At 34.6% G+C, this 17,355-nt stretch overlaps 1 protein-coding gene across 1 annotated transcript in view; it reads left to right on the top strand.

Moving 5' to 3' along the window:
* Positions 1-17,355, top strand: part of LOC117111791 (probable E3 ubiquitin-protein ligase HERC1) — a gene marked incomplete in the record, with an annotated part of 172,277 nt that overhangs the window by 36,320 nt on the left and 118,602 nt on the right. The window contains 10 exon segments of the mRNA XM_033254783.1: positions 3,656-3,895; positions 4,190-4,646; positions 5,448-5,634; positions 9,314-10,497; positions 10,977-11,240; positions 11,575-11,730; positions 12,426-12,642; positions 14,845-14,963; positions 15,588-15,766; positions 16,235-16,529. Of these exon segments, the coding sequence (XP_033110674.1) occupies positions 3,656-3,895; positions 4,190-4,646; positions 5,448-5,634; positions 9,314-10,497; positions 10,977-11,240; positions 11,575-11,730; positions 12,426-12,642; positions 14,845-14,963; positions 15,588-15,766; positions 16,235-16,529 (3,298 nt within the window).

Genomic DNA, 17,355 nt, shown 5'->3' with positions numbered 1-17,355 from the left:
CTGCTTGGATGGAATGCATCAATAAAGTAAAGTGTTTTGGCACATTATTTGTGTTATAGGTTTTCTTGTACTTGAAAGGATATTTATAATGCCACAAAACAAAATGGGGTGGGCAGAACATAGTCAAAGCAAACACATTACACTCTATCTTGACATGCATTTGAAAGGTTTTTTGAAAGAGGTCGCTTACCTTCAAGTACTCATCTTTTAGGCCACGAAACATTTTTGAAGGGTCTGGAAAATGAAAAAAAAAGTAACAAAGAGAGTGCCTTAGCGCCAGGATCGTGACACGGATGACAAAAGTGCCAAATTTGGTACAGATATTGGTATGGGCATACAATTTTGAAAAATCTTTGGAGCCAAAAAAAAAAATCTTATTTTTGGGGTAAAAAGTCACATTTTTGGGAAAAAATATGGTTTTCAATATCTTGGTATTTTTTAACTATTGTAGTGCAAGACCTACCTGTACAAATAGGTTTAAAATCAATATGATCATTATGTAGTCAGAAATAAGCAAATAAAGGTTAAAAAATATAAAGAAAATAAAATATTTTTTTGACGAAACAATCTAGATTTTAACCTTGTGTATTCTAATAATTGGATTACTTGGATGACAAAAGTGTCAAATTTGGTACAGATATTATTATTATTATTATTATTATTACCATAAAATGTTGAAAAATCTCTGGAGCCAAACAAAAATTGAATTTTTGGGAAAAAATATGGTTTTTAATATTTTGGTATTTTTGACTATTGAGGCGCTGACAAGGCGAGCGTCATAACCACTAGACCACGAAGGCTTCATGGTTGAACAGGTCCAAATAACCATCGGGAACATTGTATTACACAATGGTGTGCCTCAAGAGGGCGTTCGGCCAGATACCATTGTGTAATACAATGTTCCTGACGGTTATTTGGGCCTGTTCAACCATGAAACCTTCGTGGTCTAGTGGTTATGACGCTCGCCTTGTCAGCGCCTCAAGAGGGCATATTCTGATACTGTTACTGATCAGTGATGTATAATATATAACATACATAGTATATCAGGATATAGTTTAAATCTCAACAAAACTCTATATTTTTTTACCAAAAATAAGTTTTTTATAACCAAAAATATTGCCAAAATTGGGATTTTTAAAAACCTTTACGTAAGATTCTGATATGTTATTGACTAGTAAGGTAATATATTGGTTAAAATGAATTTTTTACATACCAAGAACTGCAATTATAATTTTATATGTAGACAAATCTCAATTTTTTCCAATGCCTTTATAAGATTCTGATATACTATTGACCATCGAGGTATAATACTGTATTGGTTAAAATGTATTTTTACATACAGAGCATATCAGTATAAATGTCAAAAAAACTATTTTGTACCAAAAACTTTGTTTAAACTTAAAAATAGGAACAATTGGGATTCTTTAAAACTTTTATTTCAGTTTCTGACACATTACTGATCAGTGAGGTATGATATCGGTTAAAATATATTTTTACATGCAGTGAATATTAGTTATAATTTAAATGTCAACAAATCTATATTTTTTAACAAAAAAAAAATAATTTTTTTAGCCTAAATATTACCAAAAATTGAGGGTTTTTTTTAAACCCTTATGTCAGGATTCTGACATGTTATCGACCAGTGAGGTATACTTTTGATTAGAATATATTTTTACATGCAAAGCATATCAGGTATAGTTTAAATGTAAAAAAAAATCCTTTTTTTCCCCAAAAAATAATGTTTTTAGCCCAAAAAAGTGTAAAAAAATTGATTTTTTTTTTTGGTTTCAGAGATTTTCCTGAAAAGCATGTTGATAAAACTATTTCATTCTTATATGCTTATTGTGTAAAAAGAATGACTATATAGATTCTAAGCCTGTTTGTATATAAGTAGATCTTGTACTATAATAGTCAAAAATACTAAAATATTAAAAACCATTTTTCCCCAAAAATTCAAGTTTTACACAAAAAATTTACACAATTTTTTACCCCCCAAATTTTTTTTTTTTTGGCTACAGAGATTTTTCGAAATTTTATGCCCATACTAATATCTGTACCAAATTTTGTCATCCAGGTAATCCAATTATTAGCCTATGAACAAGGTTAAAATCTAGAATAATACAAAAGCGACTTTTTCGTTCAAAAAATCTTTTATTTTTTAAAAATATTTTTTCATCTTTATTAGCTTATTTGTGACTAAATAATGATAATATTGATTCTAAACTTATTTGTAAAGGTAGGGCTTGCACTATAGCAGTCAAAAATACCAAAATATTGAAAACTGTAATTTTGCCCAAAAAAGAGATTTTTTACCCCAAAAATAAGATTTAATTTTTGGCTCCAGAGATTTTCTTGAAAAGCATGTTGATAAAAGTATCTCCACCAAAAATTAAAGTTTTGTCATCCGTGTCACGATTCTTCCATATTTTGACGTTAAGGCACTCTACTACATGGAGAATATAGTTTTTAATAAAACTGCTTTCATTGTTACAGCGATTGCCTCACTTGCACACGCTGCTAAAGTGCCATATGATGTGTGCTATTTGAGTTATAAGCGGTTTTTGTGTCTATGACTCCTCGGGAGCTAGACACTATGTTATCGTCTAGTATTAACCCTGTAAGATCGAGTAAATTCGGTATAGAGGAATGATGGGATGAGTCATGAGCTAAGATAAAAATAAATATAAGACCTGTCCTAGAAAGATCACTACAGTAAACAACAGTACACATTTCTTGATAACCGAATGCGCATGTTGATACTTACTAAATATTACTAAACATAATACATGTATAGTAAGATAGTCTTTCAAAGTTGCGGAGAACAGTGTGCGCGTAAAAGTTTTAGGAAGAAGGAGGAAGCTATGACGTGTGCGGCTGAACCGTGTTTGGTTGAATCATCATGGTAGAAAAAAAAAACAATCAACAATTGTCGGGGGTGGGGGTGGGGGGCCGAAAAACAAATGTACGGTATTATTTATTTAATAAAATAATATTTAATTCATATTAAATGAAATTTTATCACTGAGAGAACAGATAATGATGTCAAAATATTTTATATACATGGAGGCTTCATGATCAAAATTTCAGGATTTGGTATGTTGGTCCCTGGTGCGGCTAAGCCGCTGGGCAGCGACTTGGTGTCTAGAATCATAAATAGTCCGTGAAGTAAAAAGTTTGCGGAAATCTGTTTTATGCTGTTGTAGATGATGCTTTCAATTCATTTCTTCTCTCAAGTCTAAGCTTAATCCACCACCTCTTTTCTTTTTTCTTTTCTTCCCTCTCTCTCCCTCTTCCTCTTTAACATAATCCCAGCAATTAGACGTGCAGCACCAACCTTCTGCTCCATCTTCTTTCTACTATTTGATCAACTTTGATGTAAAAACTTTGATAGTATGACTCTTAAAATTAGGAAACACCTTTTGACCAATAAGCAAACACTAAAAGTCACACCAACCAATCAGATTTGATTATTACATTTCATCAAAATACATCACATTATTTGATAGAGTTTGATGTACTTTGATGATATTGTTCCATTACATTTTATGTGATGCTTTTTTGATGAAGTTTGATAGTGTTGACAAAGCTTTACAGTGACTGAAGTATGAAGAAAAAACTTACTTTCTAAACAAGGCCACTTTTTCTTCTCTTTTAGTTTGTAATTGTTAAAGAAAACAAAGGGAATGAAGGTACCTGCGTAGGTGTCTCTAAACACCCAGTACGCGACTTTAGCCATCGGAACACGGGTGACATGTGGTTGTACAGAGCATACAGCGGTAATCTGTACCACAATGGCGAACACTCGATCACGTTCCCCGGATTTACACAAGGAGACAGCATCACCTGTGTACTGGATATGGAAGCAAGGACAGTGTCATTTGGCAAGAATGGAGAGGTAGAGTATTGCAGTGCTTGTTGCTATTTATATACTGCTATTTGTGACTGCATTAGTATAATCAGAACCCAGCGTGCAAGTAATATAATACACTATTAAAGCTTTTTGTGACATATGACATGTTCCCATGAAACCTCAGTGTACACACAAAGTTTGCACTTGTTACACATGCCAGTACACAATGAACAGTTGTACTTAAGTGCACTTAACAAGTTTAAACATTGGGCAGATCCTGGCGCCATCACTGTGTAAGGCAACTTGAGATGAATTTCACTTTTTCGTTTTTATTAACAGGATCCCAGATTAGCATTCGAGGACATAGATGCAAATGAGTTGTATCCAGTTGTGGTATTTTACAGCACAAACCCAGGAGAAAAAGTTAAAATTTGTGATATGCAGGTTCGAGGAGCTCCACGAGATTTATGTGCAGGAGACCCGTTCTGCGCACCAAGTGCATGTGCAATGGCTGAGGCTAATATTTCTCTAATCCGGTCACTACAGCGAAACAGTAACTGGTCTAAATCTGTTAACGCTAAGATTATTGAAAGAATGCAAAACTTGGGCCAACTCTACGCTTCAAGTAAAGATAAAACGATTGAAAAGGATAAAAAACAGGATAGACAAGTGGAAGAACAAGAATTACAGGAGATCCAGAATTCTGATAAGAAAAAGTGTGAGAAAATTAGGCAAGGTGAAGATGATTTAGTAAAGGATGTTGATGATGAAAACAAAAAACAAAACCCAGTCAAAGGTATGCATGCTCAGTGGGTTAAACTGGTGGTAGCCACTATGTGTGCACGGAACCATGAAGATCCTTTGGTCCCTGGTACAATTCAATTCATTTTCATTCATCATATATCATTCAGTATGTTCATTTATCAAATTATAAACATGATCAGAACATTCAAGATAAATGGAAATGTAACCGACAAAAAAACAAATGTATGAAAAACTAATCTATTGACTATGTTTATTTCATAAATCTCCATTCAATTTATGCATTAATAAAATATATCGCAACAAACGTTAAAGAGAAACTTGTCTCAAACCAAGTCGAATTTATAACATTTTCGTTGGTTCTGTAAAAAAAGAAAAATAACACCAAGTGATACACGTTAATATAGATAAACTATAATATCATAGTACAGTAATACAAATAATGTTAGTCAACTAATGTTTTATGTAAGTTTTGTGTTTATAAAAATACTATACTGCTTAGCTCCCTTTTTCCAGATTTGCGGTCGCACTGTCGGCGCGCCATACAACGCGACCGAAATGCATAACGAAAATAGCGCGACCAAAATGAAGGCGCGGCCGAAATTATCGGATACCAAAAATTCTACTCTTAGATGATAACCTTACTTGTTTAAAAACCAGACTTTAAGGGAACCTAGTATGAAACAAACTCCAAGTAAAGTGCAAGACCAATATGATTCAATAACATGAAGCGCCACTGATAATTACTTCGGTTTTTTGAATGGCGCTATATAAGTTCTTACCTTATTATTATTATTATTATTAATGTTTTAACATTTAATTAATATCTGTGTAGATTTCAATTCTCTTTGCTGTACTGTTTGGCCTGTATTAGCTGTAATTGGTGGAGTGGACCAAGGTCTTAGAATGGGAGGACGATGTATTCACAAGCAAACATCAAGGGAAGCCACTCTGCTAGGTGTTCTGAAAGAAGGTGGAACATCAGCAAAGGTACAGTGGGAAGACACGGAAGCAACAGTAAGGTAATGGGTTAATTTGATGTACTTAATTTATCACGATTACTAATTACCACTAACACATGGGACTTTGCACTCCTGCACTACATAGGACTAGGTGTGACAAGTTTCAACCAAGAAAATGTTTAAACACTGTTATTAGCATCCCCGAAGCTATCGAATTTACCCATGTTCTTCATGGTGTCGTTGTCATTGTTAGGCAAATTGTTGTTACCATAATAACTAAAGTTTGGTAAAGCCAATTGGTTTCAAACTTGGCAGAATGCAAGATGTTTATAAGAGGACGGAGTCTGTTGTTTTTGGTAGGTCCATTTTACACTAATAAATTCCTAATGCAGCTGGGGCAGATGGAGGACTTGGCGGTAGGGGGTGCACCTGAGAGTCGACACCACCTCAGCCCCATCATGGTTGGGGCTGAGGTGCGAACATTTTGAGAATATGGATCTCTAGGTCGACGGAAATTTTACTTGAATACCTAAAAAATTATCTTGATTTATATATATATATATATATATATATATATATATATATAAAATTGTATATATATATAAAATCGTCTTCATATAACACCACAAAATGAAGTGTGCAAAAAATAGATATGAAAAAAAAAAATAAAATAATAGTATATACTCTATATATACTGTACTTGTATAATAATTACTTATTAGATAAATAAATATAATGTGTGGTAAAGGGAAAAAAAAGGCAAGTGAAAAATGGCATCGAAAGCAGCCCACCTCACCTTACCTGTAATTATTATTATCAACATAGGCAGTTCACACACTGCTGCGAGAGGGCCAGGCTTGCATGATATGACGCACAATGCAAAATATGCTCGCTTCTCGTTCTTCCTCTATATTCTTTGACTGGTTTGTAGGCCTAAATTCTGGGCAGAGGAAGTATTCCTCATGCAGGTCTTTCCTGTCAGTTGTTGCCTATAGGCTAGGCCTTGCCTGACTGGAGGGCTATAGCCTAGGCCTAGCTAGCTACAGGCTTGGTAAGTAGTAGGTATAGCCAGGGACAGATTAAGGGGTGTGGTGGGGAGGGGGTTGCGCATGGAACGTGCTTCCCCTTTTATATCACCAATTTTTTTTTACTCAATTCCAAAAGAAACGTTGGTTGATTGATTGATTGATTAATTGATGCCGTGTGTACGTCAGGTCGCTCAATGGATAGCCTACAAAGACAGTTTACACGTATTGGCATGTAAAAACTTTTGTGCAATCAATCACTGTCTATCGAGATCAGCCAGTATGTGCTGTCAGGCCACCATGCTGGATACAGTAACTACCGTATATGTCATATCTTCATTGACGACACCTGTTGAGTAGACTTGCACTTTCAATAAAGTACAGTTTTTGTGCAGACAACACCCCAAAAATATTTTTCCCTCACCGAGTAGGGCCCTCACCCAGTTGGACCCCACCCAGCCAGCCCTCAAAATTAGGAAAAGTATGTCGGTAAAAAAAGGAAATCGCCGGCATTTTAAATTTGACGCTGGTTAAATATGTTGGCAGTTTCAGCTAAAAGCCCTGAAATCAACCCATGCTGACCTGTTATACCAGTGATGGATGTCTTTTCAGGTCACCCAATGAAGCTGAAAAGCCTAGCCTCTACTAGCCTACATACTGATGTTCACATTCACAACTAATTATTGATAACATTTTGAACAATGTTTATGTTATTGTCATGAATTCTTACTTGACGTATTTCCCAGCGGTAAAGAAATGACTAGGAATCCCTCTTTGACATACAAAAATACAAACACAGCTCACAATGTTGTAACACAACTCTCAAATAAACTTTTATTCTGTATAAACTCCAACAAGAATCCGGTATCAAAATAACACAACAAATATTCACATAAACATGTGTTTGAAGAAGAGCTCTTTTTAAGGTCTCACCTTATATACATTAGCTCTAGAACTCCAGAGCATTCAAGAGCCTTCTATGTTGCCTAAGTCCCTCATTGGTCACAGTACATCATAATTGACCAATAGGCTTATTGCCTCTACATTACCAAAGATTCCAGAACCTTCCAAATATTACTTTTGGATTCTACATGGTGTCATGTGTTCCTATACATAGCAATGTGGTTTACACTGTTTGTTTGATCACATAAATGTACTTCTAGAATGTTCTATGTAATAAATATGTTACAGTGAGGAAAGAAATGGTAATTTATTACAGTTATGATGATGAATAAAATGAAACTACAAAAAAAAAAAATTACAGTGGGATCTCCGAATTCCGAATGCCCAGAAAACCAAACTTTTTTTTCAAGTCCCAAAACCATTCTTCCTTTAATAAAATACTTTTTATTTAAATCTCCCTCTTCCGAATTTCGGACTTTTTATTCGGTCTAGAACATAAAATCAACTTCTAAAAACCGAACAAACAGTTAATAAACAACAATTTTTAGACGAAATAACGCAATAATCATCGTTGTCTGGTAATTAACAAACTAGGCCCAGCACAACCCTTTGAATGAACCGTCGTGTCAGCTAGCTCAGTTCCAATATCGTTGCCATAGAGATTATCTATTGATTTAAACCACACACCAGTAGGCCTAGACGTTAATGTTAGATAAAGTGAAAGTTACACCTTCTATTTTTTATAAAGTACATTATTGCCTTAGGCCTAATCCTTAAAAATCGATTACAATCGACCTGAAATGAAACAGAACTTCATTTCTACAATGGCTGACACTTTTTTAGTAGACGTTGGATGTCGTAGATTCATAAATGCATAGCTTCAATCATTCTTAAAAAACATGGAAATTTTTAGAGAATGAAATTTACATTTTTAAGATTTGTTTAGATTTGACTGTAAAACAAATCTACGAGGGTTTCTTATTTGTTTTAATAAATCTGTTTAAAAATTAATCAATTTACACTGAGCTTGTTCCTGTCTGCAAGCTTTCACGCACGATGAAACTTTGGGCAATCTGACGTCATCACAGCCAAGCACATGTTTGCCCATCCATGACCCCATGAAAAAAAAAAAACCAATTAGCGGACAGAGTTTAGGAGGCACGACCTAATGTTTACACCAAGAATGTGTTGTGTTTAGAAAAAAAATGTCAAACCGAAAATTCACATTTCACTCATAATACAACATAAAGAAATTAAGTAACTTTCTTTCATTAAGAATAAAGTTTAATATTGTGTTCACTGTGATCCCGCCAAGTCTACCACCACTGGTACCAGTGCCAGCCTAGGCCTGAATTAGCTTGGGCTAGCCTAGGCCTAAATTTTTCACCTCGGCGATTATTTTGTTGGCTTTGGGCGGCTAAAAGACGCCGTTTAAGCTGGCTTTGCCGAATGCCGGTGTTAATTTTGAGGGCTGTCCGCGGTCCTAACTCAGTCTCTCTCCCTCCCCAAATCACACTCAAATAGTTATAAATCACCTTATTTTGTGAGCTAATTTCCCCTTACCTAACTACTGGTCAGTGGGTGAAGGGGGAAGACTGGGGACATTACCCTCACCCTTCCCAAGCCTCATCCTAAACACGAATTTAAAATGCCTATATATTTTCAGAATTCAAAGGTTTAAAAATTTTGTACTGTGTAAAAATTGCACCGCTGGGAGGCTATGCTTTTTCTGTGTAGCGTAAAAGGAGTAATTCTAGTTTCCACTTGATGTCAGATAATTATTATGCTTAAATATTTATATTTTTTCACAGTGATACTGCTATATCTGGGTTAGAACCTGTCGAGTCTGTCGCGTTTGATGCATCTACATTGAATGGTCTTAATGCTGACATCATGTCAAACCTCTTATTATTGTGTGGAGTAGATGACGAGCATATTAGGATTGAGAAGAAACATTCGCAAGCACAAGCAAAAGTAGCAAAGCAGCGAGCAAAGAAACAGAAAGAACAAGATGAGATAGAAAAAAAATTAGATAGTGACATAGCATCAGCTTTAGAGTTCGAAAACAACAAAGTTAATCCAGAATGCCAAAGACTCTCAGGCAATAATCTAGATGCACAATCATCCCATAATTCCTCTGACTCTTTTGTAGCGATGCTCTCAGATGGATCAGATACTTCAAGATTTGCAACTGGCACTGATTTTGATTCGGGTGCAACATCCTCGGTTAAAGAACTACAGGGCTTATCATTTGCAAAATCATTAGCCTTGTGCAGTGAGTCAGATCATAACATTGCAGAAGTAGTTAGTGCATATGAGAGAACTGAAGCTATCGGTACATCGGCTTTAGAAAGCCATGAAGTTGCGCATGGTGTTACTAGCCAAGTTGCAGAGGCTGTATTTCACAATATAAAGACAGAACTACTAAATACAAGATCAGTGAATGAGGAAAAACAGGTTCTCAATAAAGAAGATGAAGACTTAAAATATTCATCATCTAGGAAAGAAAGAGTATGTGCTGATATTCCAAGAGTGTCATCTGAAGAAAGCGTGAAGGAAAGAATGAATAAAAAAGTATCCAGATTGACAAGTTCTGATTTGAATGAACGTACAGGACAAGCTGAAAATGAAATGTTAGCAATTAAAAAAACATTTATTCAGGTTGCTGCATTGAAAAGTTTAAGCGTCATCATAGGATCGGGCAAATTTGCAGAGGTTTTATTGATGCCAAAGTCACATGAAAAAGAAGAAAAAAAAAGTGACATGTCAAAATCCGATGGAGGAAAGGCCTCCAAGAAACAAGGGGATGAATCAGTGGGAGATATGCAAGAGACATTACGATACATTATGCGACACTTGGTGAAGAGAGCTGTCATGCCATCACCCATTAAAAGGATTGTCAGCTTAGCTGAACTGGAGCGAGCGCACTCTGTTTTATTAAAGATGACTGCTGAGGGCCCATATTTACAAACAGATGATGGAGAATCAAAATTAGGTAAGACACTTACTGAAATGAAATACATTTTATTAGTAAATAGCATTGATAGTTGCCTTCTACAAAACATTAATACATACAATCCATTTATCAATTTAAGTTATACAATAGGACAGTCAATGTAAAACTATAACTACAGTATACAGTATCCTTTTGGCAATAAGTACACCTCAAATATAAGCACACCCCCTAACTTTTGAGTAAATCTCTACCCTGTAATAAACCCATCCCCAAAAAATTTAGAACCAAGTGTGAAATATATGGTATTCATATTTATTACGAAAATACTACCTAGGTTCTGAGTTACCTAGGCTTGCCATGGGCATTCTTTGTAAGGCTGAGGCCCTATACTGGAATCTGCATGGTCTAGGCTACAGCTATTAGGCCTAGCTTATGCCTACAATTTCATTATTGGTTGCATGGTGAAATTTGGGTAATGATAGATGATGAAGTATATATTGTATTGTTTTTTTTTGCAGTTGGTAATGATGTATGCAGAAGCAGCTCAAGTGATTATATCAAGGAGGCCAAAAGCAGTCCTAGCCAAGCAACACAGGCAGAGGGCCCTGCATCAGTCAGCACCTCAAAGCTTGCTACTTCATCTACTGGGCCTATGAGATATGTTAGACGCCTCTCTAGGAATATCGCATCAGCCTCCTTAAGCTCATTACTGAGAAGATCCAATCGACCTCAGGCCACACCCCCAGGTTCACCACCAGTGTCCCCTCTGGAATTAGATGCAGGTATATTTTTTTAATTGTTTTTTTTTTTCCTCTCACAGCTGTATGAATAAATGATACTTGACTTGGAATACTTAATTAAGTGGTAGGAGGTTTGTCCCGAGGTGGTTTTGATTTTCATACCAATGTTCTAAACACTTAATAGTGTGGCTGTGAACCATATCAGAGTCTATTTTATGAATACTTACTTTTATGATAGAAACTATAAAATATCAATTAACAGAATACAATTATACAACATATTTTATAATATAATAATAAATATAAATTTAAAGAGTTGGTTGCAATAATGTTTTACTGTCACAATTAAAGAGTAAAACTCTTTAACATTTTCCAGCCCCTCTACTAAGCTCATTAAGGGAACCACCCACTCCTGGAGTAAGTAGTGCAAGTAGAAAGTCACTACCAATGGACTCTCCACCAACTATCAGTCGATCTCTGCTTGATATGGGCTTTACAATGAACCACATTCAACAGGCTTTACTAGCAACAGGTATGTAATTATTTTGTTATCATTTGAACATTGGCGATCCTAATTGGCATGGATTGAATGACCAGTTAGATTATAATCTAGTGATCTGTTTGTTGTGACAGTAATAAAATGTAATGATAATAGTAATAAGGTTTTGATATACTGTAGTACTCTACAATAACTATATCTCAGAGCACTTTTATTAAGCAGTCAATGAAATGGGGCCTTTGGGGTAAATTATATAGTTGGTGCACAAAATCTCTCAAAATTATGTAGAATAATCCCTCAAAGAACCTGCAGTAACAAGGATCCCAAGCTGGAAGAAGACACTTCCAGGAGACTTGTTTAAATGCGCTTTCTTAACACATCTAATTTTAATTTGCTGTGCATACCCATCACTACAGACTTCTAGGAGACAATTAAAATACAGTAGTAAAACTATTCAAATATCGTTAATTTACTATTCAAATATCGTTAATTTTCCGGAAGATTCTACTTGATTCGTGGAGTGCGGGAGACCTTATTGATTTCATGTAGACTTGTGTGTGTTTGCAGGAAACCATGGACCCCTGCAGTAATACGAATTAAAGTTGAAAGAAATCAGTTGAAACTAGCGCTGTCTCCTGATCATTATTTTTTTAACAGTAGTAGTGCAGCTACCATCCCATAGGAGTGTTCTATGATGTCTCTAATTTTATTATTGATTTTTTTTATAGGTTCTTCACGTGATGGAGATATTCAACGCATTAATGTTCTTGTATCGTGGATGGTGGAGCATCCTTACACTGAGGAAGATGAGGATGGTGAGGAGGGTGGAGCAGAAGCTACTCCTCCTCCTCCTTCTCTAGCTGCCAGTCTTCAGTCAGCAACCTCTGACCCTTTACCCATTGCTCCTATTGCAGAACGTGAAAGTTCAGCTATCGGATGGGAAGAGTCAGTATATATTCCTCCAATTACATTAAGATTTTAAACATTACATTAAGATTTTAAACAGTTATTTAAAGTCTTGTGGGTGAAGGAATACACAATGCAAAAATAATAGAGGTGAAAGAAAACATAAGAGCAATATTAAACAAACATTGTAAAAGTATAGTAGAAATGAAAGTTACACAACAATAATATGTGTGTTTTGGGTGAATAAAAATACATTAGAACCCCTTCTTTGCGACACCCCTATTCAGGGAACACCCCTATTAAGGGGGACACTTTTCCATGAAACGAGGGGCAATATATTTTTTAACCCTACGGCCAACCCCTATTAAGGAGACACCCATATTAAGGGGACGGGGACAATTTTTGAGTGTACCAAATTGTCAAATTACCCCTATTAAGGGGACACTTAATTTTTTTCATTGTATCGCAACAACTACAGCAGTCTCAAAATATGACAAATTCATTCAACTTTATATTTTGACACATTTTAAACAATAGACCAGAATTTTCTCCCCTGAATCCTTGGAGTTAATATCGGTATAGGTTTACTGCATGTGTTACTTCATGCCAATCTTGTCAATTTTGACCCTTAACCATGGGGATTTCTTTTTCTTCGTTTTTCGTGTACTTTCATATAGATTCTAATCCATACCATAACTTGCACCCTTAATTCCAAGTCGTTACTCTATTCATGCTACATTCATCTAATAGAAAGCACAATATTTTTTTGAAATAGTAAAGAATATTTGGTCATTAACATTGCATCATGAATTGGGAACATATTTTAATTACATTATTTCTGCTGATTTCATATAAATGAATTGTATTTGTAGTAATAGTAAAATTTCATTTTGGCCTATCTGTTTTTTTATAATGGTCATCAGATACCTTATTTACAATTGACATAAATTACACAGTACGGTACATAATACGCAAACAGTATGCAAACGTCAACAATTTAGTCAAATAAAAGTAATCTATAGCAACAATGGTAAAATAAATTATGGAAATGAAGAAAATCCACTCCACAAAAGTATTTGAAAAAGAAATGTAAAATATTAATAAAACAAAGCAAGAAAACATTAAATTAGTGATATACAATGTTTATACTATTACTATATACTTTGTTTTCATTAATTATTAATACAAATGTGGTTCTTGAAAATACTTAAATTGATAGAAGACTGTACATCAGGGCTTAATCTATTGCATTCAATAGCACTATCATATGAAATGCTTTAAAAAAAGAAAAAATTAATCTCATTCATTCAGTTTTCCTTGATTCCCGTCCAAAGGACGGGTACACAGCTAGTATGTATGTATGTATATATATATATATATATATAATATGTATATGGGTGTATATATGTATGTATGTTTGTATATATGTATGTTTGTGTATATATATATATATATGTGTATATATGTTTATATGTGTATGTATATGTGTATACACACATATACATATATATATACATTTATATATATTTATATACATGTATATATATATACATATATACATGAGGCAAATTAACCACCTCGTCTGTTTTTTATTGAATATATACATATATATACATATGTATATACATATATATATACATATGTATATATATATATATACATATACATATATACATACATCAAGATCTGACGTCAGCCAAGAAGTTATTTAGACTTTCTCAATCAAAGCTGCATGTTAAAGTAACAAAGACAAATGATATACGTAATTATAATGTGCCTTTGGAAAAATATATTTCTTCATTAGAGGACCACAATGAAATACTTCTATGCAACAAATTCCATTCACTCACCAAACTGTCTACTTAAATCATAAACCGCTACATATATATCCATAATTACAGTACAAAATATTTCAAAAACATATGTACACAACAACCCCTACAACAACCATATTTCCTTTAATATCACTGTACACAACATCACACCTTTCCTAACTGTTATGTGAACATAACAACTACTATAACTTTAAACGTTTTTTTTTTATGCTCAATACATGTAACAACACTCCACACAACCTCCTCCCACCGACAGCACTTAAACATTGCCAGCTATTGTCAAGTGGGCTATTGCATCATTGATGCTCTCGTTTAGATAAGTAAGTAGTGATTATTTCAATACATAACATTGATATGTCTTGTGCCCCTACTGGATCTGCCCCTAATTGATGTATATTTTTTACAGGAGTGAACGTGAAGACTTTTACTCCTGTACCCATGAGGCTACGCGATCTAGCCATATCCCTTTTCTCGATAACGCTCATTCTTTAAGAGAAATTATGATGAGGAGAGGGAGACGTATTGGTGAGTTGATGGACAATTTTGATAAGTTTAGCTTTTTGCAGCAGCATGAAGGACTAGTGATGGAGATATTTAATGATTTTTCTTTGAAATTAGGAATATATATATATATATATTCAGGAATATATTTCAATTTTTTTGGCTAGTTATTGTTATTGCTGTTGTTTATGTTATTATTTTTTGTAATATTAATATTCTTATTGTGTTTATTATTAATGTTAGTACAGTAGTTATTATTAGTATTATTAATAGAGTTATTATTTGCATTATTATTATTGTTGATATTATTAATTGCAGTATAATTGATATTGCTATTTTTTTATCAGGGAACAATAGACCTAATTTTATGTAGTATTTTTATTTTTTAAAACCTAATCAGGTAGATCTTAAAACCTATTTTTCATATGGTCATGTTAAACTTTAAAATTACCAAATTTAAACCAAAAAATACTTATTGTAGCAACCTTCTTATAAAGATAGTGAGACAAGTTATAATAAGTTATTGGAAACTTACTGTAAGAGAAATTAATGCAGTCAAATTGTAAAAATAATCCAGTTACATTTTTCGGAATTACAAACATGAATGAAAGGTGGATAAAAACATTTCTTGTTCATTTTTGTCAACAGAAGCCAGGAATCTGGAGTCAAGCCTGCAGGAGCAGGTGTTAGATGGGTTTCATCAGGATATGATGTTTGAGGACGAAGACATGGAGCTTGACGAGGATATAATGCAAGACTTGTACTCTGCTGAAGTGTCAACACTAGATCAGGCATTAGATCGAGCTCGTGGCCTTTGGCACCCGGAGGTAGGGGCATTAATTTGGACAAAAAAAGGGGAAAAGAGTCAAAAGTTGTCTACCACGTTTGCGTCTCATGTTGTATTTAAAGTCATAATGATCATAACCTAAAATAAGTCCAAAAAATTACGCTTAGTGTAAAAACAATTAATAGAAATACTAGAAATTTGCATTCAGAACACACTAGTACTCACTCTGTGAAATTTAGTGATCCGAGATGTTACATCTTGCTGACCACAAGAAGGTTGGATTATCAACTGAAATTTCAGGAGTGAGTACTTAGTATTGTAAATGCTACTAGAATATTACTGTGCCACCAATGATGAATTTTTACAGGAAAAATAGAAATAAATACTTTGAATATGTGGTCGCCTCAGTCTTCGTAAGCCCCAAGGCCAAAGTAAATATTCTATTTGAATTTTATTAGGTATTACTTTTTCTTGGAACATCCTAATGGGGTGATTTTTCCTCTTTCAGTTGAGTAATGATGGAGAGGAGGGTGAAACTAGTGTGACCTGTGAACTTTGTGGTACCACTACCATGTATTTCAACCGTCATATGCGCATGCACCATACTGGTTGTGGTCAAGCGTGTGGTCAGATGGGATATCGTGGTAATGGTTGCTATGTTGGTGGCTGGTTTGGTGGCGCTTGTGGTACAGGTAGCCCGTATTATTTAATGTGCCGCGAATGTCGTGAAAGCTACCTTGGACGAAGGTTACCGAAGAAAATAATGTTTGATTTCAACATTTCTCCCGAGGGAACCATTGATGGTTAGTAATTTGTATCAAAAAAGCTGTTTATCAGTATTTTATTTTTTAATACAAAACATTGTAAAAATGGACAGAAAGTCCTTTTTAGTTCCTATGCATGTAATGCAATAGGAACTATTGTAATCACTCTGTATATTTCCTATGTTTTTTATTGTGTGTAGTGTGTGCGTGTGTGTGTAGACATTTATGCAAGTGTGCATGCGTCAAAGAAAAGTTTTCCGACATTTTGTTTTACATCGCGATGCGAAGATTGATGTGAAGTTTCTGCAAAATTCAGTCAGGTCTCACGCTAACCGACCGGAAAGTCGGCATGGATGAAACTATTTTGGTTTTACAGCAAAAAAAATCAACTGCTGTAGGCATAGGTATTTTGAAGAAGGCCTAAAATGTTTTAATACTTGCTGAAATACATCGTTTTTTCATTTAGATCTCCATTTTTCACTAAGTCCATGCGACGTTTTTTTCTGTTGTATACGTATGAGTAGTCATATGAAGGTACTATATCCCCGACAGTTGGCTGTGCAGCAATGTACCCTTTGAATGCAAACTGAAAACAGGTGAAAATATAAAGGCAGCCTACTATCGGGTACATAACGACAAAAACACCACAAAAACATGAGGCCTAAGCTAGGCCTAGTTCAGTATTACTGCGATGCGAGGGTGGTTAGATCGTTCAATCAATATCGTGTTATCGTCTAATACAATTAAATAATGTGTGTAATATTTAAGAATGCACCACGTGGGTCGCTTTCTTTGTTATGCGGTAGTATTGTAGTATACGTAGCAGAGTGACGGCAGAAAGCTAAGCCTAGCCTAGGGCCTAGAT

The sequence above is a fragment of the Anneissia japonica genome, unplaced genomic scaffold, assembly GCF_011630105.1.
Source record: "Anneissia japonica isolate Jap-2015-1 unplaced genomic scaffold, ASM1163010v1 scaffold287758_len931624_cov196, whole genome shotgun sequence".
Classification (NCBI taxonomy): Eukaryota; Metazoa; Echinodermata; class Crinoidea; order Comatulida; family Comatulidae; genus Anneissia; species Anneissia japonica.
Note: the sequence above shows the minus strand (reverse complement) of the source record. Positions and strands in the feature narration are given on the sequence as shown.